Raw genomic sequence first — 24447 nt, 5'->3', positions numbered from 1 at the left:
AATAAGTAATCTGGCATATAATACTCACTAAAATAGTTTTCAGGGCTGAAGATGTAGCTCTGTTAGTAGTTATTTGCTTAGCTTGACTGAGACCCTAGTTTGAATCCAAACACAGCCCAGATGCTGTTCAGGTACTCAGTAAGCTAGAAGGCTAATAATATTGAGGATAGCCAGAGCTACATGAGACCCATCTCAAGAAAGAAAAATAATAATAATTCAAGCTGGCTTTAAACACTAGTTTTTTAAATTTGTTTTGTTGGTTGGTTAGTCTTTGGTTTTCTGAGATAAGGTCTCTGTACATAGCCATGGCTGGCCTTGAACTCAGAAAAATCCACCTGCCTCTTCCTCCCAATGCTAAGATTAAAGGCATGCACCACCATACCTAGCTAAACATTAGCTTTCTGTAACACTTCTGGAAATAAAAGCATATACATAAAACAGATTTGCTAAACATTTTACAATTATAATTTATTATATTACTATATAAGATTACTTACTATGCATGAGGTCCTAAATTTAATCCTCAACACACACATACAAAAATAATTACCCAAAACCTCTGAATTAAATAGCTGCATTATAATTTCTAAACATAAAGCTATTAAGCGCCAAATGGAACTCAAAAGCTAAAATGTCACAAGTTTACAAAGAAAAATGTTACATTAGCAAAATCACAAACCCTTTTATTATTTTTTTTCCGATTCTTTGTTATTTCAAAATTACACATCCATAAGAATTTTCTAGAGAACACTGAATGAGGTAAGATATATTAAATGTTTTTAAAAGTCTAGAATATTTTTACTTGCATTCTTATCCACACAATTTAAAACTTCAACATACTAAGCAAAATGAAAAGGCAGAGTAAGTCATTTCAGAACACAAAGATGGACAACCAGGGCCAGGTGGTAGATGCTTGTAACCCCCTCAGTAATCAGCAAGCTGAATGCCAGCTGCAACGCAGCACGGTACCCTACTTCAAAACAGAAAAGGAAGATGTACTATGGCTTTGATTTGCAAATAATATTCTTTATTTAAATAGTCCTGTGTTTTCTTTATCCGTGGAGGTCAAGATTCCATACTGTGTGAAAATAGACCATCATTTTATTGATGGAAGGCTTCTAATCTTATTCGGGATGGATCTTCTGGGTGTCTCAAAGCAATTCCATAACGCAGAAGCAGCTCAATGTACGGCGGCCAAAAGGAATCACCAATTTTAACATATGGGTCATGTGGAACATCAAACATCCTATTTATAAGCATCTAAGGGAAAAAATTATTTAAAATATACTTTTTGTGCAAAGTCTACATACTTTCATAAAAGAATAAAGTTTTCCGTTAAAGAACACCGACACTCTCCCCCTTGAACAGCAGCTCATAAACATTACTTTCATGTACTTAAACAAAATCTGCTTTTAAAGACCACAGACTTTAGTGATTGGGATATGCATTAAAATTAATCGTTATTAAAATGGAAACAACTCCTAAAAACTGCCTTAAAACGTTTACAACTTTCCTACTTCTCTTAGCATAATTTCCTTAAAATAAGAGCAAGAATCTAAAAATTACAACTCATAAATCGGAGGTAGAACACAGCCAGCTACATAAGGCTCCGGGTTTTATTCCCATCATTGAAGGAGAAAAAAAAATTAAAATTTTACAAACTGCATACAAAGTTCAAAAGAAAGATAAGAAGAATCTCTGAATATCTGTAGAGGAAAAGAAATCACCAGTTTGACCCTTTAAAACATCTATTCCTTTGATAAGTCTTCAAAAATAGTTAAGTTTGCCACCATCATTTCCTTCATTTTCTCCCTAAATATGTCTAATTAATTACTTTATCAGATGTCATGAACTTACAGTCAAATTTGACAAACTTTGAGTATTAGAGGGTAGCTTTTCCAAAACTACATTCCACATGGAAGTGATGTCCTGTTTTCTTTATATTGAATCTAGATTCAAACAGGAGTATGTGTGTATTTGCATGAATAGAATAAAAGTGGGGCAGGGTAAGAAAACAGGTCAGAAGACACTATAGAGAAAGAGGAATGAAGAAGGGAAGAAAATGAGAGTTGATGAGGGGAAGAAAAAATAAGGGAGACTATTTGGTGAAAGGGTACCAGAAAGAGAGAAGAGTAAGGATGGAAGATGGTAGTAATTGGGGCAAAAATGAACAAGGTACAATGATACATGTACTGGAAAATACCATAACTAAACTTATTATCGTAGGCATAATGTTATTGTGCACAGTTTAAGATTCCAAAGATGATTTCTGTGCCCCAAAATCTTGTTGCAATCCTTGTTCTAAGAATCTCCTGTCTCAATGTTGTGTAAACACTGCTCCCTAATTGTTCCCTGATACGCCAATAAAACCAATCGCTGAGCAGGGGAGAGAATAGGATAGGGCTGGAGTTTCTGTCAGCAAGGAGAGGAAAAGAGGGAGGGAGAGAGGGAGAGAGAAGGGGAGAGGGAGGGAGGGAAGGAGGGAGGGAAGGAGAGAGAGAGAGAGAGAGAGAGAGAGAGAGAGAGAGAGAGAGAGAGAGAGAAAGTAGGTGATCCAGCCACAGGCAGGGATCCAGGAGACATGAGGAGAGAACAGCTGGAATAGAGAAAGCCACAAAGTAAAAGTATCTCAGAGATTTACGCTGGGAGGAAGCCAGATTATCTTAAAGGGTTAAGAATAGAGTAATAATTGCTCAGTATTGTGCCATAAAGCATGCTAAATAAACAACATAATCCAGTCTCAATTATTTGGGTGTTAGCCAGGTTAAGAGAGAAACTGCAACACACACGAATAAGAGTTCCAATAATGATACTATTTTGACTATTTTGTATGTTATCTCAAAAATTAATTAAAAAATAAAAGAATGCCAAGGTTTTGTCATTACCTGAAAGTTTAGAGAAGCTAGCTAATGAGATCTAAGACTCAATGGTCTTCCCACAAGTCTACTGGCATTTGCAGAGATTTTTCATGGAGCAATTATATTCAATTATTTGAATTCATGAAATATGGTAAAATTTGAGATGTGTTATTTTATCTTTAACAATTTATGAAACTAGAACTGAGAACTAAGAAGGATCAGGGATTCCTTAGGTGTATATAATTTGTGACAAACCATTAATTGCAAGGTCAAAGTTTTAATTGAAAGATAATATTATTTTAAAGATCATGAAAGGCACAATTTAAACAAATATAAAGTGTTACAAAAGTGACTAAAATTAACCTGCCAACCTCTAATTTCAATCACAGTCATAATATCAATATTTAAATTCATGAAATAAAAATGTCAACTACTACTAATTTTCCCGTTTCAAGTTCTTCATCTTGAGGAATACAAAACTCACAATATCCTTTCTTTTAAGAATCATGATAAAGTAAGGCTTTCATACTTTAGAGTAGCTGTTTATCTTACTACAATTTAAAAGCCTTATGAGCTGGACATATAACTCAGTGGTACAGCATTTGCCATGGTAAGGACTTGCATTCCATCCCAATACCATACAAGTCAAACAATTAAAGTTATCTCATCTTACAGATCTAACTTTTATTATATTATATTCATTAAAATTCTTTATTAGAATTTTTTATTAAAGACAGTAGAAATATGCTGAAAATTAAAATTTAAAAATGAGGAAGCTAATTTTTTCACTGAATTGTAGCTTAAGTATTAGTTATTTTTGTCACTGATAATATGACCTGCAAAGAGAGATTTGGTTTTCTAAGTATTATATTGTATCCCATGGCATACCGTTAATATTTATTTATTTATTTATTTATTTATTTATTTATTTATTTTTGGTTTTTCGAGACAGGGTTTCTCTGTGTAGCCTTGGCCATCCTGGACTCACTTTGTAGACCAGGCTAGCCTCGAACTCACAGCGATCCGCCTGCCTCTGCCTCCCGAGTGCTGGGATTAAAGGCGTGCGCCACCACGCCCGGCTACCATTAATATTTATAACACTGTTTTTCATATAATATTTTCCATAAAGTATCGTTCCAACATTTTGATTACATTTGTTTCTCTGTGTGCACATGCACATATTTCATAGTATGGATGGGCAACTCAAAGGACAACTTGCAGGAGTTGGCCATCTCCATCCCCACATGGGCCCTGGGGATTGAGTTCACCTCACTGTGCTTTGTAGCAAGCACATTTAACCACTCAACTATCTCACTGGCCAAAAGTGATGGTTTTTTTAAACTTTAAAAAAGATAATACATCCAAGAAAATTTATAGTTTCATCTTAAGCCAGTGATATCAGGAATATCAGATTCTGATTATAAAATCAAACAAAGATTTCTATCTTGCTTTTCATATCAATAATATTCGTAACAAAAATTCTTAGGCAGTAAACCTGAGATGTTTGTATTCAACTCAGTAAGTTGGAATGTGTTTGGAAAATACTCTTCTAAATTTACTAGTCCTACAGCTAGGAAAGGGGAAACATGCACCCATCATTAACCCAGTCCCTAGCTCCAATTGATGCCACTTGCAAATGAAAAATTAGTTTTCTTCACGAAAATCTCACTGGGAAACAAACCACTCTTCAGGGTAGGACCCATGTGCAGCAATCAATGGCCAAGAAAAAAATGCTACTCGGTAGCATTTTTGGCGGTTCTTTATCTCATAATGTTATGGGAGAACATTTTTTTTTAACCTTGCAGGTTTTTGCATATATATAAAATTGGTTTTTGGTTTTGTGGGATTTCTGATTGTGTGAACATGTGTATCTCTGAATCTATATGTTTCTCATGCTTTTTCTTTGGTTCTTTTTCTTCTGTTTGTCTTGCCCTAGTCTAATTCATTTGGTTATTTTTGCTTTATCTTATTTTCTTTTATTATTATTCCTTAGATGCATGTTCATTTTCTAACTAGAGACAGAAAGGATGTAGATCCAGATGGGAGGGGAGGTGGGAGAGACTGAAGAGAATAGGGGGAGGGGAACCATAATCAAAATATATTGTATAATAAAATCTATTTTAACAAAAAAAAAATTTAAAAACCACATAACTATTTGCTTTTCACAGACCTCTCTGCCTAAGGTTTTCTTTTTCTTTTTTGCCTAAGGTTTTCTAAAGAAAGTCATATATTTAATAATCTAGCTGAAGTTCCAGTATATTTTTACAATGCCAAAGATATCTATTTACAAAACAAAATAAATACCAAACTAAAAAGTAGAATTAGTACTTCCATTGTAATAAAAGAAGTGTTTTGGCCAGGCATGGTGGCACATGCCTTTAATCCCAGCACTCAGGAGGCAGAGGCAAGCGGATGGCTGTGAGTTCGAGGCCGGCCTGGTCTACAAATAGAGTCCAGGACAGCCAAGGCTAACACAGAGAGGCCCTGTCTTGAAAAGCCACCCCCCCCCCAAAAAAGCATTTTATTTAAGGAAAAATTTTATATTCATTTATATGTTTTAGGTGCAGGTCTAGATTTTATTTATTTATTTATTTATTTATTTATTTATTTATTTATTCTGTATACAGTGCTCTGCCTACATGTACACCTGCAGGCCAGAAGAGGGCATCAGATCACATTACAGATGGTTGTGAGCCACCATGTTGTTGCTGGGAATTGAACTCAGGACCTTTGGAAGAGCAGTCAGGGCTCTTAACCTCTGAGCCACCTCTCCAGCGCCCCAGGTCTAGATTTTAAACTAAAATTTTATCAGTATAACAACACAAGATTTTAGAGTGCAAATAACAAATAACTAAGAAACTATTAAAGAATCAAATATCCTTTTGTTGTTTTTGTTTCTTTGTGTTTTCAAGACAAAGTTTCTCTGGGCAGCCTTGGCTGTCCTGGAACTCACTTTGTAGACCAGGCTGGCCTCGAACTCACAGAGATCCACCTGTCTCTACTTTCCGAGTGTTGGGATTAAAGATGTGTGCCACCACACCTGGCTCAAATATTATTAATAGGAAGTCAAAGTAGCTTTCTTTCTTTTTTTTTCTTCTTTTGTCTTTAACTCTAATGGTTTACTAAAGAGATAGCTCTAATACAAAAATCTACACTTACCTCTAATATTTCATTCAGTGTTATCAGCTGCACATTTGATTCTTGAATGTTTCTCTTTGAAAAATGTAAATAATAATTAAGATGACAAAATATTGTACTATATAACACAATACTTAAAAGCATTTCTTATTTGTAGTTTTACAAGGTAACCAAAGTCAAATTCTGAATGTAAACAACTTTATAATTACTATAAGATACAATTCAAACTATCCATAAACATATAATAAATTATATTACATAAATTGTATATAAGAACATAAGATAAAGTAATACAGTTTGAACCAGACAAAAAGTTCTCCAAGCAAATGGCATCTATTACACTTACGGGAAGCTTCTGAGAGAACCTGCCTTTTTTCCTTCCCATAGATCTTTACAGTTCCTCCTAATAGATCAACAGTTCCTAGCATTAAGTCAATTCACTGAATTTTTTCTCTTTGAATGACATGGAATAACTAATTTAAAAAAAACTGGAAGACAGCCACTGTAATACTCAAGTGTTTTTCATATTAACTCATTAGTTCCTTCAACTTTTTTTTCTCATGACATAGATTTGAGATCCCTTATAACTATAACCAAGGTTAAAAATTCCAGTCTCCCAAATGATCTAGGTGTGATTCAACTATCAAGAATAAAAAGAAAGCATACTTTCTTTTGTAACTGAAGATACTAAACTGCTATTCATTAAATTAACTTCTGAGCACTACATCAGAGAGAGAGAGAGAGAGAGCACAAAACAAAGCAGTTAAAGAACTGACTAGCAAATATCAATACTTAAATTAAAATAGGGATGCTTAAGTCTCAGAAATTCTTCTCTTAAACAAAGCATATAGTAAAAAAGAAAATTATTGGCTTAAGGGGCTGGCTTAGTAGTTAGAAACTCTAAAGTGTTCTTCCTTAGGCCTGGGTTCAATTCCCAGCACTCACATGGTGGCTCACAACCTTCTGTAACTCACACATACAGACATAAATGCAGGCAAAATACCAAAACACATAAAATAAATGAAAAGATGAATAAAAGGGTTTAAAAAATTATTGGCTTAAATTTAAGAACTGATAAAAATAAGTAATCTAATATAAAATAGAATAAAAACTAAACATATAAACTAATGGTAGGTTTTAAAGATTTGCTTATTTATTTTATTATATAAGTGCTAAGTTTTCATGAACATAAAAAGAGAAAATCAAACTCCATTATAGACAGTTGTGATCCATTATGTGGTTGCTGGGAATTGAACTCGGGACCTTTGGAAGAGCAGCCAGTGGTCTTAAGTACTGTGTTCTTCTCTAGCCCCTAATGGTAGTTTTTTGTTTCTTTGTTTGTTTGTTTTTAAATACAATTAAATACTGAAAGTAAAAACAACACAAAATTAGAATAAAGGTATAGGTGGAAGAATGTTAATTTTCCTATTTCCACACCATTAAATTCATACTACTTAAAACTGATAGATGAAGTTACACAAGTTCAGAACATTTCATATTTTTCATAACTTGTTTTCTATTAGAGGTCTCTCTCCAGTACTCAAATCATTTGATGCAAAGAAATATTTATCTAAGTTCAACATTTGAACTTTATTTTTCTTCTATCAAAGTTAATTAAAATTGTATTTATCACTCATGGTACAGTAGTAAGTATAAAATTCCTCTGCTGCATTCAGCCACCAATCTGTTTCTATAAATACTGTGCTTAGAACAATGTCTTCATTTTAGGAAAAACCATGTTAGTGTCTCATATGTTAATGATGAACAAGGATTTGGGTTTTTAGCTCTCCCTCTCTCTCTCTCTCTCTCAATTTATTTACTTATTATGTATACAGTGTTTGCCTGCATGTACGCATACATGCCTGAAGAGAGCATCAAATCACATTGTAGATGGTTGTGAGTCACCATGTGGTTTCTGGGAATAGAAGTAAGGACTTTGGAAGAACAGCCAGTGCACTTAACCTCTGAGCCATCTCTCTAGCACCTTTAGCTTTCTTTTTATATTCCTAATTAAGTTGTAAATTTCATTGTTTTAAACAGAACTATGTATCTCAAAAGTGTTGAATCTCAGATGCAGTTGTGTTCGGAAACAGGTAGGTAATCAGGTATTAAATGTTCATCAGGGTAGGGGCCAAATGAGGTCATCAGGGTAGGGGCCAAAGGCAAAATGCAAAGTATGTTTTTTGGTGGGGGTGTGTTTTTGATTTTGTGCAACAGTGAGACACTAAGAAAACTTTTTAAAAATTCTCTTTGTCCATGCAGGCAGAGCAGAGATCAATGTGAACAATAAAAAGGTGCCAACTCCCAGCCAGGAACAGACACCATCAGGAACTAATGCTAAGAGTCCTTTGCTCATGTACTTCTAGTCTTCAGACTCAAAAGTAAACTCAATTTTTATGCCAGAGTCTCTGGTATTTTGTTATGGCAACCCACTAATACAGTATTAATGCTGGCCAGATAGAGAAGCAGAAGAGACAGTGGTAAACAGATGCATCGGAGGAGAAAAGGGACTCCTGTTCTGCTGTCCTCGGCTCCCCACACACCAGCTGTGCAAGGCAAGCATGTGGGCACCATGCACACACACCACACACACAAATCAATAAGTAAGATGTTAAACATCTTTAACTGTATTTAACCAGTTCCATTTTATTAAAGAACGAAGTAACCCTGATTTTTTTCAGTAACTATGATAGAATGAAGGCATATCTGTGATTATGTCTCACTATGCCTTCATTCCTTGGCTTTTTTTCCTATATAAGACAATTACAACAATTTAGAGAAACTCTTCTCTAAAACTTACCTGTTTCTTTCTAATATTTCCATCAGGCAGAGGAAAATGATCTTCTAGAAACTCACCCAAGGTAATCAAGAGCTTCTCCTTAAATTCTTTTATACTACGGATCTTAGCTTTTAGCTCATTAAAGACTCTAATAATAAAAAATAATAAGAGTCATTTAACTGATAAAATATATTAGTGCATGCCTCTGGTTATACATGAAACTGACCAGAACATTGTGAAACTTCATTTGATACACGTTAATTAGAGAGTATTCTTTACAACATGTAGTGAAATTAGTACAGTAAGTTAAGTCATTCAAAAAAAGATTAAATAACTAATAGTTGGCAAAAATTAGGGCCACCTTTTGGTCTACTTTATCTAATATACTTTCTTAAAAAGTATCTGTTTGAAAAAAATCTAGAACACAAAACTGATTACCTTGATTCAGAAAATGGCACAACCTGATTTTTCAAATCACTGTGTAATGCATTAAGAGTTTCCAGTATTTGCTGCTGTTCATCCAACCATTGCTGTTCCCTTTAAATATGGTAAACACTACAGTCAAGTAAAAATTTAAGTGTCAACTCAGTATGTAGCAATGATTAATAGAATTACAATTTTACCTTTCTAAGTCTTCCTTTAACTTTTCGTTCTTTGATTGAATAGTTGATAGCACCATTTCAAGGTCACGTCTCAATTTTTGGAACTATAATAAAAGAATGCAAGCTAATGCTTAGTCCTTTGGCTTATACATGGTTTAGTTCTTGAACAACAGTGAAATTGATCTAGAACGTCTCAATGTGGAAGCCATAGTAAAGATACTGACCAGAGAGAATTGGAAATGGTTAACTATACGGAAAGCAGATGGTAACTTTTTGGTGACACACCACTGATAAATATAAAATATAAAGAGTTTCAGGCTACATGCTACATATTTTAATTTCAAACTGAAATTAAATTAATGGACTGTTTTAGTAAATTGGATCTTTTTTTCCTAATGAAAACATACAAAAATTAAGACAAAAAATAAATCTCATTCTTTCAGTATTGATTCAACCTATAACTCTATAGTTATTATATTATTAGCCAGCAATCATTGCTGAAGGAAGATAAAGTAAGAGAATGACAAAAACCAAGAGTGGAATCCAGAAATACCCATAACAAAAAATAGCCGCAACAGTGATATATACCAGAGAGATAAAACAAACCAAAATAATAATAAAATTGTGAGATGCAAGGAAAAACTGTCTTAATGCATTATGCTTTGGAAAGAACTCTGACCAGGTAACATATAAGTAGTAGAAAAAGACAAATAAAGTTACTCTCTAGTAAAAGAAAATTGCAGGCTGAGCAAAAAATAAATTCAAAGGATCTGAGGCATGGATACACTTGAGATCCCTGAACATAAAGGACTGTGAAAATGAGTGACACTCTGGCCTCTTATCTGCTATTTTTCCCTGTAAAAACATAGGAATTAACTAGTATTCTATTCTCTAAATTGCAAGGGTTTCCACTAATTTCTTTCTATCTTTAAATCTGATGATTACAGATGTGTACTATAAACTCTAAAGTAACGAAAGGAAGGAAGGAGAACAGGAATAACTAGTAACTCAGGGCTGTGATGTGGTGGCTTGAATGAAAATGGCCCCCACAGGCTCATAGAAGTGGCACTATTGGGAGGCCGCTAAAACTCTACCTCTGCTAGGGGCTTTAGGGGCTTTAGGGGTGAGCACGGACAGAAAGGAAGGGGAACGCAAAGCTAAAACAACAAGCCATGCAGCTCTGGAGACAACAGACAGGCAATCCTAATCAAAGAATAAGCTGATGGTTCTGACACACTTTAAAGTCAATGGGGGTGGGGACGGACCCGAGTGGCAATGATACGCCAAGGACTCCTACATAGCAGACCACATCTGGAGAGAAAACCCATTTTGCCCTTTCCCATACTGCTACAACTAGACACTCATGGAAACAGCGAACACCCTGTTACAGTGTCTGTCTAGGAAATGGCAACACAAAACATTTGTAGAAAGGGAGATTAGAATAGACATGCTGAAAAGTTGAGGCAGCAGGGGCTAAACCAGAGCAAGTGTTTGGTGGTTCCACTTTTATAAAGAGCAATAAGCCCTATGACTTAAAGATTACTGTGGAAGTTGAGAGCGAGGTGCCTACAGACGGCTGCCTGACCTCAGGAGCTGCCTCCATCTAACATGCGGTGTGCTGCTCTACAGGGAAGACCATGAGACCTGAGATCCAGTGGATCTCTCCATTTCTGCACCTCTGCCTTTAGCAGGGCGCTTCATTGCCATGCAGAGGCTGAAAGCCCTGACACTGGTAGGCAAAGCGTTGAGTTCCTTCAGTTTTTCCAGACACATTGCAGCTCTCATGGCTCCCTCTGTTTCCCCAGCTACCCAAAAACACCCCTACGTTTGGACATTTGCTATCCCTCAGTATCATAACTGTGTGAATATACTTTCTCAATCTTGATAATATGAATAGGCTGTATTCTGGGGTTTTTTTAAATTTTTTTTCTCAAAACAGTTTCTCTGGGTAGCCCTGGCCAGTCCTGGAACTTGCTCTATGGCCCAGACTAGCCTGAAATTCAGAGATCTGCCTGCCAATGCCTTCAGAGTGATGGAATTGAAAGTGTGAGCCACCACTGGCTGGTTAATCTTTGTTTCTTTATAACAAAGACAACTTTTTCTCTACTGCACAAGAACATGCTTTAAAATACATAATTCAATCTCCCTCACCCTCCATATTTTGAAATAGGTAACCCAAAGTAGCCCAAAATTCACTATGAACCCTGGGCAATTCTCCTACTTCCACTGCCCAACGACAGGTGTGAGCACCATGCCAAGCTGTGTTTGGTCGTAATCCTTGTTTACTGACTTACCATTCCTAGCACACTGGAAATCTCCAGCCCGGTAAGTACCTGTTATATACTACTGGATGACAAGCAGCGTCCAGGCAGTCTTAAGATGAGAGCTAAACACCAGAAAGACTGGGGCATGATCACGTGATTGGCTCTTCAGCTCCAGCCTCCAAGTTTTTGATAAGAAGAAGAACTGAAAGCTAAGTTAATCAATGACCGATTATTTGGTCAATTTTGCCTATATAGTAAAGTTTGCATATAAAATCAAAGGGACTGGGCTCAGGGAATTTCTGAACAGCTAAATGCATGGGAAGGTCTGGCATGGCAGCACACTCGGGACACGGAAGCTCCGTTCCCTTTCCTATAGACCTTAAGCTATACATCTCTTTCATCTAGATATTCATCTGGGTTTTTTGACTTTTGTTTTTTTTGGGGGGGAGGGGCAAGTTTTTTTGTTTGTTTGTTTGAGACAGGGTTTCTCTGTGTATCCTTGACTGTCTTGGAACTCACTCTGTAGACCAGGCTGGCCTTGAACTCAGAGTTCCGCCTGCCTCTGCCTCCCAAGTGCTTGGATTACAGACGTGTGCCACTGTGTCAGGTGCTATGGCTTTTTATAACAAATAAGTATGTTTCTATGAGATCTGTGAGTCTCTCTAGAAAATTATTCACACCTAAGAAAGAGACAAGCAAATTGAGTCATAGTCAGTTAGTCAGAACTGCAATAGAAAACCTTGGAAAGAGGCAGGCTTCTGGAATGAACAGTTCACCCAAAGTCGACTTTTGAGCTGAGTTAGAGGACATGAAGCTGACGCCTGCTACAGACTCCTCTGCTGCAGACTCTGCTAGAGAACTAACCCTGCTGAGGAGAACGTTCCAGAGCACAGTCTATAATCTCTGCATGCCTAGGGCAAAATGGGAGGTGGAGACAGGACAGTCCTTGGAAGCATGTGAGCCAGCTACCCTGGCACACCCCGTAGCAAACAGCAAAGAAATCTGACTCAAAGAGGTAAGAGCTGAGGACAATAGCCAGAGTTGTCGTCAGACCTCCACATGCACACACCCTCACACTCACACCAGAACAAGTACATGTATGGATAGCAAAAAAAAAAAAAAATCAAGAAAATTCAAATCCTTAAGACATTGTGTTCAATAAACCACATAAATTTTAATGTGTTGTTTGAGTAGTTTAGCTTACTTATGTCATAAACTGATCTAAAGCAGTTCTAATTACAAATTATTTGACAATACTATAAACCACAAAAATAACTCACCTCTTCTTTTCCTAATGTTACCAAAACATCTTCAGTCAAGTGAGTTACTACAAAGATAAAAATAAAACAAAGTCATGTCACTTAGTTAATTCTCAAGAATTTGACTTTGTGGCTTTCCTGAGATAACTCTTTATATAACATTGGATAATTTGATATGTACGTATTTTGTTTTTAGCTCTTCTCTTCTCTAAGGCCTCACAAGCATGCTGAGCAGTGTTTACTAATAAGGGCTCCTCAGGGTATGTTTTCTGTAGTCATAGATCTATGCATAGTTGTACATATATAGAAACAAACAAACACATAATGTTTATTTTTACTTTTTGTCATTGTTGGTTTATAAGAATAGCATATCAGGGGACTGGAGAGATGGATTAGCAGGTAAGAGCACTGGCCACTCTTCCAGAGGTCCTGAGTTCAATTCCCAGCAACTACATGGCGGCTCACAACCATCTGTAATATGATCCAATGCCCTCTTCTGGTGCGCATGAAGACAATGTACTCACACATAAAATAAATAAACCTTTTAAAATAAAGGATAGCACATCAGATAAGTTAGCCCTGTTTCCACTCAGCAGAACGGCCATGCTACAGCAACAATTCATCATTTAGCAACTCCATAGTGTCATTATGCATGCACATGTATCACACTGCAGCAGCAACTTCTGAAGCTCAGAACTAACACTGTGCTAGACACCCTTGCATGTCTTTATGCACTAGTGCTTTTAATTTCAAGACACATAATCCCAGAAATGGAATTATACAGAATGAAATGTAGTTAAAACATTATAAGACTGTATCAGACTTCTTTCTAAAAATGCATCTATAACCAATGAATTACATACAGCAAATTACACACTTAAAGTTTTTGCCACACAAGAGAAATAAACATTTCCCATAGAGAAATTAATAAACTATTCAATATTTATTTAAAGTTTTTGTTTTCAATCAAGTGTGTTGAAATTATCAAATGATATATTACTAAAAACTTGTCTACTGTTTTAGAAAGCCTTCTAAAAGAAGCGGTCCTATTATACTTTAAAAGCCAATTTTAGAATTGGTTATAGGTGACTCTAGATGACACTTGGATGGTTTGGGTAGGCGTACCATATGATGTGTTGAAGGCTTAGATGCTGGACTTTGAGCCTGACGAGAGCTAAGGGAAACTTCCTGAGGTAAACAGAGAAAGGCGTTACTAGGTGACTAGAGAGACGGCCCTGAGGGCTAGGAACCTGGTGCCTTCTGCCTTTCTCTGAAGCCCAGCTGACATGAGTTAAGCAGTGTCCTTCAGCATGTGCAGTCACCATGTTTTCCCTTGCCACAGGCCCAAGAACAACCAACCACGGACTAAACTTCTGAAATCACAAGCCAAATAAACCCTGACTGCTAATAAATTGTTTATTCCACATATTTTTTTCAGTAACAGCTCGCTGACACAGGTACTAACCCATTTTAACAAGTATAACACAAAGAGTTTTGGAGACTATTTACAGTGGGGGGCAACGTGTACGTGTGTGTGTACATATTTATTATCACTATACTTATGCAAAGAAATAAATTTTGTGTGTATTTTTCCATAATTAAACATTTAGAAAGTGGAACTTTAGGAGAGCTGTGGGCCTATAAGAAATGGTATGACATGTTGCTGGAAGTTCAGTATAGGAGGAAACAGGTATTAAGAAGCTGAAAAAATATGGAGACATAATGTCAGACAGTTTCTCAAATTTTGCAAAGGACATAACTGCACATGTCTAAGACAGTGAACATAAGATAAGATGAGCCTAAAGACACCTGCGCCACGATCAATTGTGGTTCATCTGAAAGCTAACATTCTTAAAGCAGCCGGGGGGGGGGGGGGGGGGGGAGTGTGAGAAGAGCAGTGCATCTCTCATCGGTAGCCAGGAAGGCAGGAAGGCAGAAGCAGCAGTCTCATCAGGTGCTAGGGAAGAGAGTTCTGAATTATCACAATCAGTGAGAATATTCTTTGCGAATGATGAAGAAGCTGGACATGGTGGTGCATGCCTTAATCCCAGAAGCACTTGGGGAGGCAGAGGCAGGAAAAGCTCTGAGTTTGAAGCCAGTGTGGTCTACAAAGTGAGTCCAGGATAGCCAAGGCCACATAGAGAACCAATAAAATAAAATTAAATTAAGATTAAAATTAAAAAACAAAAATCCTGAGCATGGTGGTATGGGCTTATAATCCCAGGGCCAGGGAGACTGAGATGGATCCTGGGGCACACTAGTCAGTCAGCCTAGCCTACTTGATGACTTCCAACCCACTGACTGTAGAGGATTTAAATCACATGGAAATAAATCTCTGGGCACAACTGTGACAGGTTGTTCTATACTAGGTTAACTGAAATGGGAGAACCCATCCTAAATGTGTGCATTACTATCCCATGGGCTAGAATCTCAAAGGAATGGGGAAACAAAAGCAAAGCAAGCTGAGTGTAAGCATCCAAGTCTCTGCTTCCTAACTGGACACACAATGAGCAGCCATGTTTTGCTCTGGTCACCGTCCCTTCCCTGCCATGAGCACGTCCGCTGGAACGTTGGGACAAGCGCCTTCCTTCCTTAGGTTGCTTTCATCAGGCACTTTGTAACAACAATAGAACAAAGTATTGATGCAGACTGCTAACAGCTAGAGCTATGATAAAATAAGTTTCCAATGTTTAAGCTATACACCCCATTATATTTTGTAATAGTCTCTGTCACAGCCTTAGTAAACTAATTCAGAAGTCATAATTATAGATGTAACACACAGAAGCTTAAAATATAATGCTGGTGTAGCATGTAGGGTAACAACTGAGTAAGACCGATAGTGGAACACACCTACAGTGCTTGTGTGCAGGAGGCTGAGGCACAAGCACTGTAAGTTCTAGGCTAGCCTTGGGCTATGTTTACATAGCAGGAGCCCTGTCCCTTATAAAACAAAGAACAACAGCTGAGTACATGTCTCTAAAGAACACCAGCTTAACAGCTGCATAAGTATATTGCTAAGAAAGAAAATTTATATATAGTTTAAGGCAAATCTTAAAATTATAGCTGTATACCATTATATTCCTACCACACGTGTTAAAAATTAAAGGCTAACAAGCAGTAATGTGAAAACATGGAACAATTAAGAAATTGGCATGAATAAAGTAATAAAAGCAATGATATAGATACTATCTAAAGAAAATAGACAGCCAGCGGGCATAGTGGTGCATGCCTTTAATCCCAGGCAGAGGCAGGAGGATCGATGTGAGTTTGAGGGCAACTTGGTCTACAGCCAGGACTATAACAGAAATCCTGTCTCAAAAAACCAAAAAGGAAAAAGAAAAAAAGATAGCCTAGGATTGTTATTTAGAGAGTCCCTAAAACTAGCAAAAGGAATAATATAAAAAAGGGAGGCTATGGCTGGAGAGATGGCTCAGAGGTTGAGAGCGCTGGCTGCTCTTCCAGAGGTCCTGAGTTCAATTCCCAGCAACCACACAGTGGCTCACAACCGTCTATAATGAAATCTGGTGCCCTCTTCTGGTGTGCAGGTGTATATGAAGGCAGAACACTGTATACATAATAAATAAATAAATCGAAAAAAAGAGAAAAAAAGAGAGGCTAAAACTGAAAGTGATTGTGGTGGGGGGGAGGGGGGTCAAAGGAAAAGTAATGTGAAAAGAAGAAAAAGAAAATACATAAGGAAACAAGACAGAGAAAACTATATAGAAAAAAACAGATACAAAAATACATGGCAAAGGAAGCTTAGACTTTCACAGTAAGAGTAAGAATGATGATGATATCTATTAGTTGGGTAGTACAATTATCACATTTTAATCCATCGTCTATTCTTTAAATATAGGCAAAAAATATATTTCACTCCCATTGGACAAGTCAAGAAATTGCATAAAAACTACGTTTCCTAATCTAAAAAGCACATAAGGTAATCTTTCTTTCTTTTTTCTTTTTTTTCTTTCTTTCTTTCTTTCTTTCTTTCTTTCTTTCTTTCTTTCTTTCTTTCTTTTTTTCCAGACAGGGTTTCTCTGTGTAGCCTTGGCTATCCTGGACTCACTTTGTAGACCAGGCTGGCCTCGAACTCACAGGATTCATTTATGAGCAGTTCATAGTTCCTACTAATCACAAGTCAGTGTTTATTAGGGTAAATAATTACTATAATTAAGTCTTCTAGTTCAGGTTCTTATACTCTAACACTAGAATTTAATGTTAGAACTTTCTTAGAAAAGGAAGAAAAATGGAGTGGGTCCTAGTATCAACAACCCTGAGCAATTTCAAGAACAAATATATCTTGTCATCCCTAAGATCATTAACTTAATGTCCCGTTAATTTGTCTATAAAAATGCAAACCGAAAAATAAGAATCTTACTTTCAGGTGTTCTTTTGTTCCATTGACCAAGTTCAGCAGTCAAACATTTCATTTGCATAAAAAGTAATGAGAGCTTTAAAAAAAAAGGAGACTTCGAGTTATTTCTTGTAGAATATTAATGAAAACATAATCAATACTCTAATACTAACTACAGCTCATAAGTGGCTTCCTGCAAAATGATATAGCATGCCATTGAAAACAATGAATCCTGCTTTACTACCAAAGCTAAAGGACCCTAAACACATCACGTTTACTTCCTAAATATACCTTAAGACAACAAACCAAACCATGATGCTGTGTTAGTGGATGTTTTTGTGCACTGTGTATTCAAAGCTGATTTCTGCACCCAGAGATCTGGTTACAGGGTGGACATTAGCACTGTCATTACGCTGAAGCATCTCCTGTCTGCGTATGCTGTAAACAGTATTCTCGGTCACCTACTGATTAGTCAAAGAAAGAGGGGGACAGCAAATAGCCAGTCAGGAGAGGAAAAGGCTGGACTTCCAATCCCAGAGAGGGGTCCCAGGTAGAGCACAGTGAAGGGAGTCACCATCAGAACATGAAGAAGCAGGTGCCAAAGCAAGACCAAAATGGCAGGTACTGGGCCATGTGGCAGGAAGTAGGCCAGGTCAGGGTTAGAAGAGCTGGTCATCTTCCCAGCCATAGTGCCTGAAACGTTAACATATATAAAGGCTCCCATGTCATTATTTGGGAGCTGGGACAGGCATAGAAAAAAAAATTGCATTTTATATCTGTGGCCTGTTTTTCTATGTCCACCCTAGCTCCTGGGAAAATGACATAAAGACCTTTGTATTTACTAAAAGCTTCAGGCAGATACTCGGCTATTCTAACCTGACTAGGCGCGCCTGGCCTACTTCCCAGACACATGGCCCATTTCCTGGGCACAGAAATCAGCACTTGTATACACAGTACACAAAAACATCCTCCAACAATACTGACATAGCAAGACATTCTCCCCTGAAAAGAAAGAAAAACAGCATGCTAATGTCTTGCCATAATTTTCGGTCAAATTGTCATTGAATATGCTCATTTCCACTCTCTAATCTTTCCAAATATTGAAACTGCTCTTAGTTGTGTTGTAAAAAAACAAAATATATATGTGAAGATAATGACAAGACTGATTCTAGAGCCACATATAAAAGTCAACTTTTAATACACATTAGTATTTGCGAAATGTATATATCTTATCCTGAGACAAATTATGGTGACTTTTCGGTATGATAATGACAAATTTGATTCTGCTATAAAATTAAACAACTCTTTTAAAAAATAAAACAGCAGTAATATTTTGAAAGTAATAAAGTATAAGTTTTCTCCATAAAAAATGTCTAACTTTTTGCTTCAGAAAAGAAATTACACCAGGAATAGTAACATATGCTTGCAAATCAGCACTCAGAGACTCGGTTCAAGATCAGCTCAACAACATAGCAAGTTCAAGAACACAGTAGCCTACATGAGAGCTTGCCTTTAGAAGCAAAACACAGGGTACTGAGTTTGAGTGTTACAGGTATGCTGACAGAAATGAGGTGTCAAAGCACAGCACCGACTGCTGCTTCTTAAAAGGCCTGCTCATAGCATCAGCCCTTGACTTGGATTGATGAACTTGGAATGATCTCAAGATAGTTTCCAAAACCCTTACTATTTAAGGCTGGCTTACAATGCCAAAACTATTCAAGCAAAGAATACAGTTTATGTTGAATACCTGCTTTATCTTATGGCATTTTGATACCTGCTAGGTAGAGTGTGACTCTATCACCAGTTCCTGCTAACAATTCTGGACACCAAGTTTCCCTAAGAGTAAGCAACATTTTACACCACAAATTGATAGGCTAATTTAAGGTGTACATGACTCTATTGTGAGACAACTCCTGAAAGCTCACACCTTGTTTCCTCTCAAGTTTAGCTCATGGTCCTTTTGCCCTTGCTTATCTGGCTCTGCCTCCTTTCACTATGATAAGTCCTAGCCATAGGACTGTATCGTGAGTCCTGTGCATTCTCCTTGAGCAGCTTCAAATCTACAAATGCTCCTGAAGACTCCCCACACAACCACGAAACCACAGACTATGTTCTTCAAATCTACAAATGCTCCTGAAGACTCCCCACACAACCACGAAACCACAGACTATGTTCTTCAGTTGTCTGCAGCTCAGGACAGGACATGTTACAGGGTTATAAACACTCCTCTCAAAGTCAGTGTTAGGTGCACTGTGTGAAAACCACTCACATACACTTGTAGGCCTAATGTCCAATGACTCATATTTAGTAAGGTCTTAATTTCTACAATAAAGAAACCATGTTTTTCCAAGAAAAATGATAGAATAGTTAACAAATAATGCATTTCAAAATGGTATATTCAGTTAGACCCTTCATAGTATACTTGTATATGTATACATTTTTTATGGATACAAAAATAACATTAGGAGCTCCAACTTTTTTTTTGATGCATAAAAGTCTGCAGTTGTTTGTGCCAATGAATGGTTTCTGTTATTAACAGGCAGTGGCCCTTCTTATCTCTTCTAATTCGTCCTAGTTTGAAGCTTATTTTTATCAGATGTAAAAATAACTATGCCTATTTGTTTGCATTTTCTGTTTCCTTGGTAATTTTTTTTTCCTTTGATACTAAGGTTTTGGGCATCTTTGATGGATGTGTTTTTTGGAGACAACATAATTGGTTCTTAGGTTTCTTTTTTATTTTAAACAGAAGAGTTTTCCAGCTGTTTAAGAATGTAGGTATTAGAGCCAGTGAGATGGTTCAGGAATCAAAAGTGCTTATTACATAAGCCTGCCCACCTAAACTCACACCACACCATCCACACCACACACAAAACACACACACACACACACACACACACACACACACACACATTTTTAATTAAAAAAGAATATAGGAGCCAGGTGCAATGATGCCTGCCTCTAATCCTATCACCCAGGGAGGCATAGGCAGGCATATCTCTGTGTGTTTGAGGTCAGCCTGGTCTACAAAGTGAGTCCAATACAGCCAGGGCTACACAGAGAGACCCTGTCTCAAAAAAACAAAAACAAAAACAAAAAAAAAAAGAAAGAAAGAAAATAAAATATATTAAAAAAGTTGTTATATTAAATATAAACAGATAAACTTTTTGTTCAAAAAGAATGAATTTTGCTTACCTATTTTCTAGAATGGAATAAAAAGTTCATACCTGAGCATTTGAAGGAGTGAGTGTCTCGGTTCCAATAAGTGATAATTTATTCTGACACTGATTTAAAAAGTAAAGAAAGACAAGTGACACACTTATAATCCATAGACAATTCCCTTCTCCTCCCTTTTTATTCTAGCCCAATACAACACCCTTCTAAAAACCATCAATATGTGATATACAATCTATTTACATTTCCACATAAGATCAAGAAGGCAGTCAAACTGATTCCAAAATGCATATATCCAAAGGAAAAGGGAAGAGTTGTATATGTAGCTCAGTGGTAGAGCAGCTACACAGAGCCTCTGGTTCCATCCCCTTCACTCTCCACTACTAGACTAAACAAATAAAACCCCCAGTAGCTAGGATGAATTATAAACTACATAATGGGGAAAATATGGGAGGTAAACAAACAAGAAAGTACTATAGAACAGTAACAAAATAAGTAAGTAGCTAAGACCATAAGAAAATAAGCCTCCAAAAGATATTGTTTGCCTGGCTGTAAAACATTCAACAATGATAATGACTGTACTTGATAGGTAAAAATATGAGGTACTTAAGTCTTATCTATCTTCATTTCTAGTTGCAGTAATTATCTATAATTTTAAGTTATTTTTAAAATGCAAGTTTCTGTATTGAAAAATACCAAAAAAGAATTGAAAATACATTAATGACATAAAGTACCAAAGATTTTGCCCAAATGAGTTTTTTTTTTTTTTTTTAAAGTACCCCATTCATCTTTCCTACTCTGACAATTTAGTAAAGAGAGCAGGGTGCTATATACATAAAAATCCAATTCACCTCTCCTGCCTTGGCACTGTGCTGAAGTAGAATACTACATGTACCTATGATCGACATCATATACTGTACTATATTAAAGAGAAATCTTTACCGAAGTAACACAGTGTATCAAATGTTCTCTCCCTAAAATAAATACATAATTTCAAGCTCAACATTTCCATTTTCTGTATTCACTTCACTTATAATCCTTAATTATGCATTATTTCTATTTCTATATTCTATAGTTTGGGTATAGTTCAGTCAGCCATCTACTGGCCCTAAACAGGTACTGGAATGACTCATGATTATTATAATCCAGCATTCATTAACTTCCATGTCCCTTTGTTCCCACTTAAGCTCTCCTGACTGCACTTTGTAAGGACAGTTTCAGGCTTTCACTGCTCCTGCAGGATGACCACTAGGTTCTCTTAAAATGGCCCGTTTCTGTACTCTTGTCTCAAAACATAACAAAACAGTTTTCCTGACGTATCTGGTCATTTCACAGTGAATTTACAAACTTCTAACTATCCTCCATTGAACACACTCCACAAATTCCATGTTCTTGTTCCAAGCTAATTCTCTGCAGTCTCACTTCACAAGGTTGCCTTTTCCTACTATCTATTTCTGACTTCCCTATTTTTGTTGTGTCAGAATTTCACAGGCTCTTATTTATCCTTCAGAAATAAAAATTACCGATTATTCTGTAGAAAGCTAACCTTAACTCCTTCAGACTGGCTTATGCATTCCTCCTAAGTAAATTTTTTGCATTAATATCATAATACTGTTAATGGTGCATTATATACAATATTATAAATGGGTTTTGACTCTTTAAGAAAAAAAAAAAAAATCTCCTTGAGAGCCAGAACTACCATCATTTTTTTTCTCTTTCTACAGTTTTTCTAGTACAAAATTCTTTTCTCTTAATTTTAAAAATTTTTTTAATTTGTTCACTTTACATACCAATTGTAGCTCCTTTCCCTCACTGTCTCCTAGCCCCACCTTCCCTCCCTCATTCCAACCCCCACCCCCCCACCTCTAGCATAAAATTCCTTAAGGGAATGCTTTTATGTATGAAATCTATGCATTTATAAAATAATAGCTACAGAAAAAAACTAACACAGTTTCCTCCCTAAGCCTGTTATATAAATCTTACATTAACTGCCACATCGCTTTTATCTGTCGATACGTACTTCTTCCATGTCTTTCCACATTTCCTCACACTGTTTGATGAGCTCTTCCTCAGTATCTATAACATCTTCCGTATCCGCAGTAATATCTGGAGCCAGTTCTCGTTGATTCTCTGACATATCCTTTACGGTTTTCTTCACCTTACTGGAAAAAACAGGTCAAAAATACATACATGTGTTTAACAACCAGTTGCTGAATGTAACGATAACTAATAGGCAAACGTGTTTTCTACTGAAAAAGAAACATGAAAGACTACTGTTGGGGCGGGAGTGTTTTACTATAGCCATTATAGAAAAGCTTAGAGGTGTAACAGCAAAAAAAAAAAAAAGAAATAGCTACAAAGTCAATTAAGTTTCGTTATAATAGGACAGTCAGTAGAACAGTAATAGTGCAGAATATCGGCAGGCGAGCAGATGCATTGTTAAGCGCTTGTGGAAGTTCTATTTCGATTACTTCTTCCTAGTAAATGAAATGTTAACTAAGGTAGTTAATTGTGAATAAATGTTGAAAGAAGGAATTCCAGGCTTGAGAGCAGATACTGCCCGGCGATACGGCCTATGGCTTTTCACCCCAGCACTTGTGGGTTAGAAGCAGAGGCAGGTTGATCTCTGTAAGTTCAAGAACAGCCTGGTATACAGAAGGAGAGCCAGGACAGCATGAGAAATAATCCTGTATCAAAAGTGGGTGGGGACTAGAGAAAAGGCTAAGGTTTACAACCGAAACTTTAAGAGCTGGGGATAGTAGCCCACTTTAAATCAGTAATGAGTGGCACGGTTAAAATGATAATAACAGCATGTTAAAAAGGAGGACAGTCATGCAAGAACTAAAATGTTTCAGGCGGTGACAAGTGGCGCAAGGTTACTAGATGTCTGCTGCAGAGGACAGGAGAGGACAGTGTATCATGAGACTTAAAGTTAGGTCATTTTAAGGATGTAGACAGAGAAATAAAAACAAAGAGAACCTCTAGGTTACGATGTCAAGTGCAAATCAGAATAAAGACCACCTCAGTGTATTTTTTTTTTAACTCATGGAATTTTAAAAAATTTATATCTGCTTAACCAATAAGTTACCAACAGAAGTTGTAAAACAGATTCAACATTATACCATGGTCCTATATTACAGAAGTCAGTAATATAAAGGTGTCAAGTCTCTCCCAAATTGTCCTATTTTATCTTTTGTTTGTTTGGGGTTTTTTTGTTGTTGTTTTTTAATATTTTGGTTTTTCGAGACAGGGTTTCTCTGTGTAGCCTTGGCTGTCCTGGACACGCTTTGTAGACCAGGCTGGGAACTCAGAATGATCAACCTGCCTCTGCCTCCTATTTTATCTTAATAAAAATCCTAAGTGACAAGGGGGGGGGGGGAGGTCGCACTTGGTGAGTAAATTCTAAATCCTATACAGGAAAATAGAGACACCAAAATCGCAAAGTGTCGTGAGCAGGCAAACGGAAACCCGGAACACAATACACACCCCTTCTTGATTTTGCGAGCTTCGCATACATGCACACACGCCACGCGAAAAAAAAAAAAGAATATTCTAACAATGGGAGCCCATCTTACAAATTATAGTAATCTCAAGATGTAGCTTAGCTGACAGAGATCTACTTGATTCTTTTAGACAAACAGTTCCTTCCAACCCTGCCCCCTCTGCCTTTTTTCTGATTTAACCAGTTAGGTCCTGGAATGGCGTTGGCCCGGGAGGCTGAGAAGCGCGGGGCATCCAGTTGTCGGGCCATAAGCGTCCGATTTGGGGGGGGTGGGAAGCTGGGACCCCAAAACCCGCGAGCTGCCATCCTCTTTGACAGAAAGCTAGGGCCATGACAGCGCTCTCCCCTGCGCCCTGCTTTCACCAGCCAGAGCCGGTTTCAACTCACGTCAGTTCTCCGGTCTCCTCAGCTCACTGTCGCCGCAGCCCGGAAGAGGTTGTTTGCGCGCGCTGCTTGCTGATTGGCCCACTCTAGCCAATCAGGAACCGCTCTCGGCCTCTGACAGCAAAAGGCTGCGCCG

General features: G+C 37.1%; 1 protein-coding gene across 1 annotated transcript; it reads right to left on the bottom strand.

The window, feature by feature from the left end:
* Positions 1-1035: 1035 nt before the first annotated feature.
* On the bottom strand, positions 1036-22580 carry Cenpk (centromere protein K). Its single transcript, XM_051172536.1, has 9 exons — positions 22446-22580; positions 20479-20535; positions 17279-17351; positions 12922-12968; positions 9399-9481; positions 9214-9312; positions 8797-8923; positions 6018-6071; positions 1036-1260 (listed from the first exon to the last, which is right to left on the bottom strand). The coding sequence occupies exons 1-9, from the start codon at positions 22560-22562 to the stop codon at positions 1102-1104; spliced, it is 816 nt and encodes a 271-aa protein (XP_051028493.1). The 5' UTR covers positions 22563-22580; the 3' UTR covers positions 1036-1101.
* Positions 22581-24447: the final 1867 nt, after the last annotated feature.

The sequence above is a fragment of the Acomys russatus genome, chromosome 30 (assembly GCF_903995435.1).
Source record: "Acomys russatus chromosome 30, mAcoRus1.1, whole genome shotgun sequence".
In the NCBI taxonomy this organism is placed as follows: Eukaryota; Metazoa; Chordata; class Mammalia; order Rodentia; family Muridae; genus Acomys; species Acomys russatus.
The sequence above is the reverse complement of the archived record's forward strand: the minus strand, read 5'-3'. Positions and strand labels throughout refer to the sequence as shown.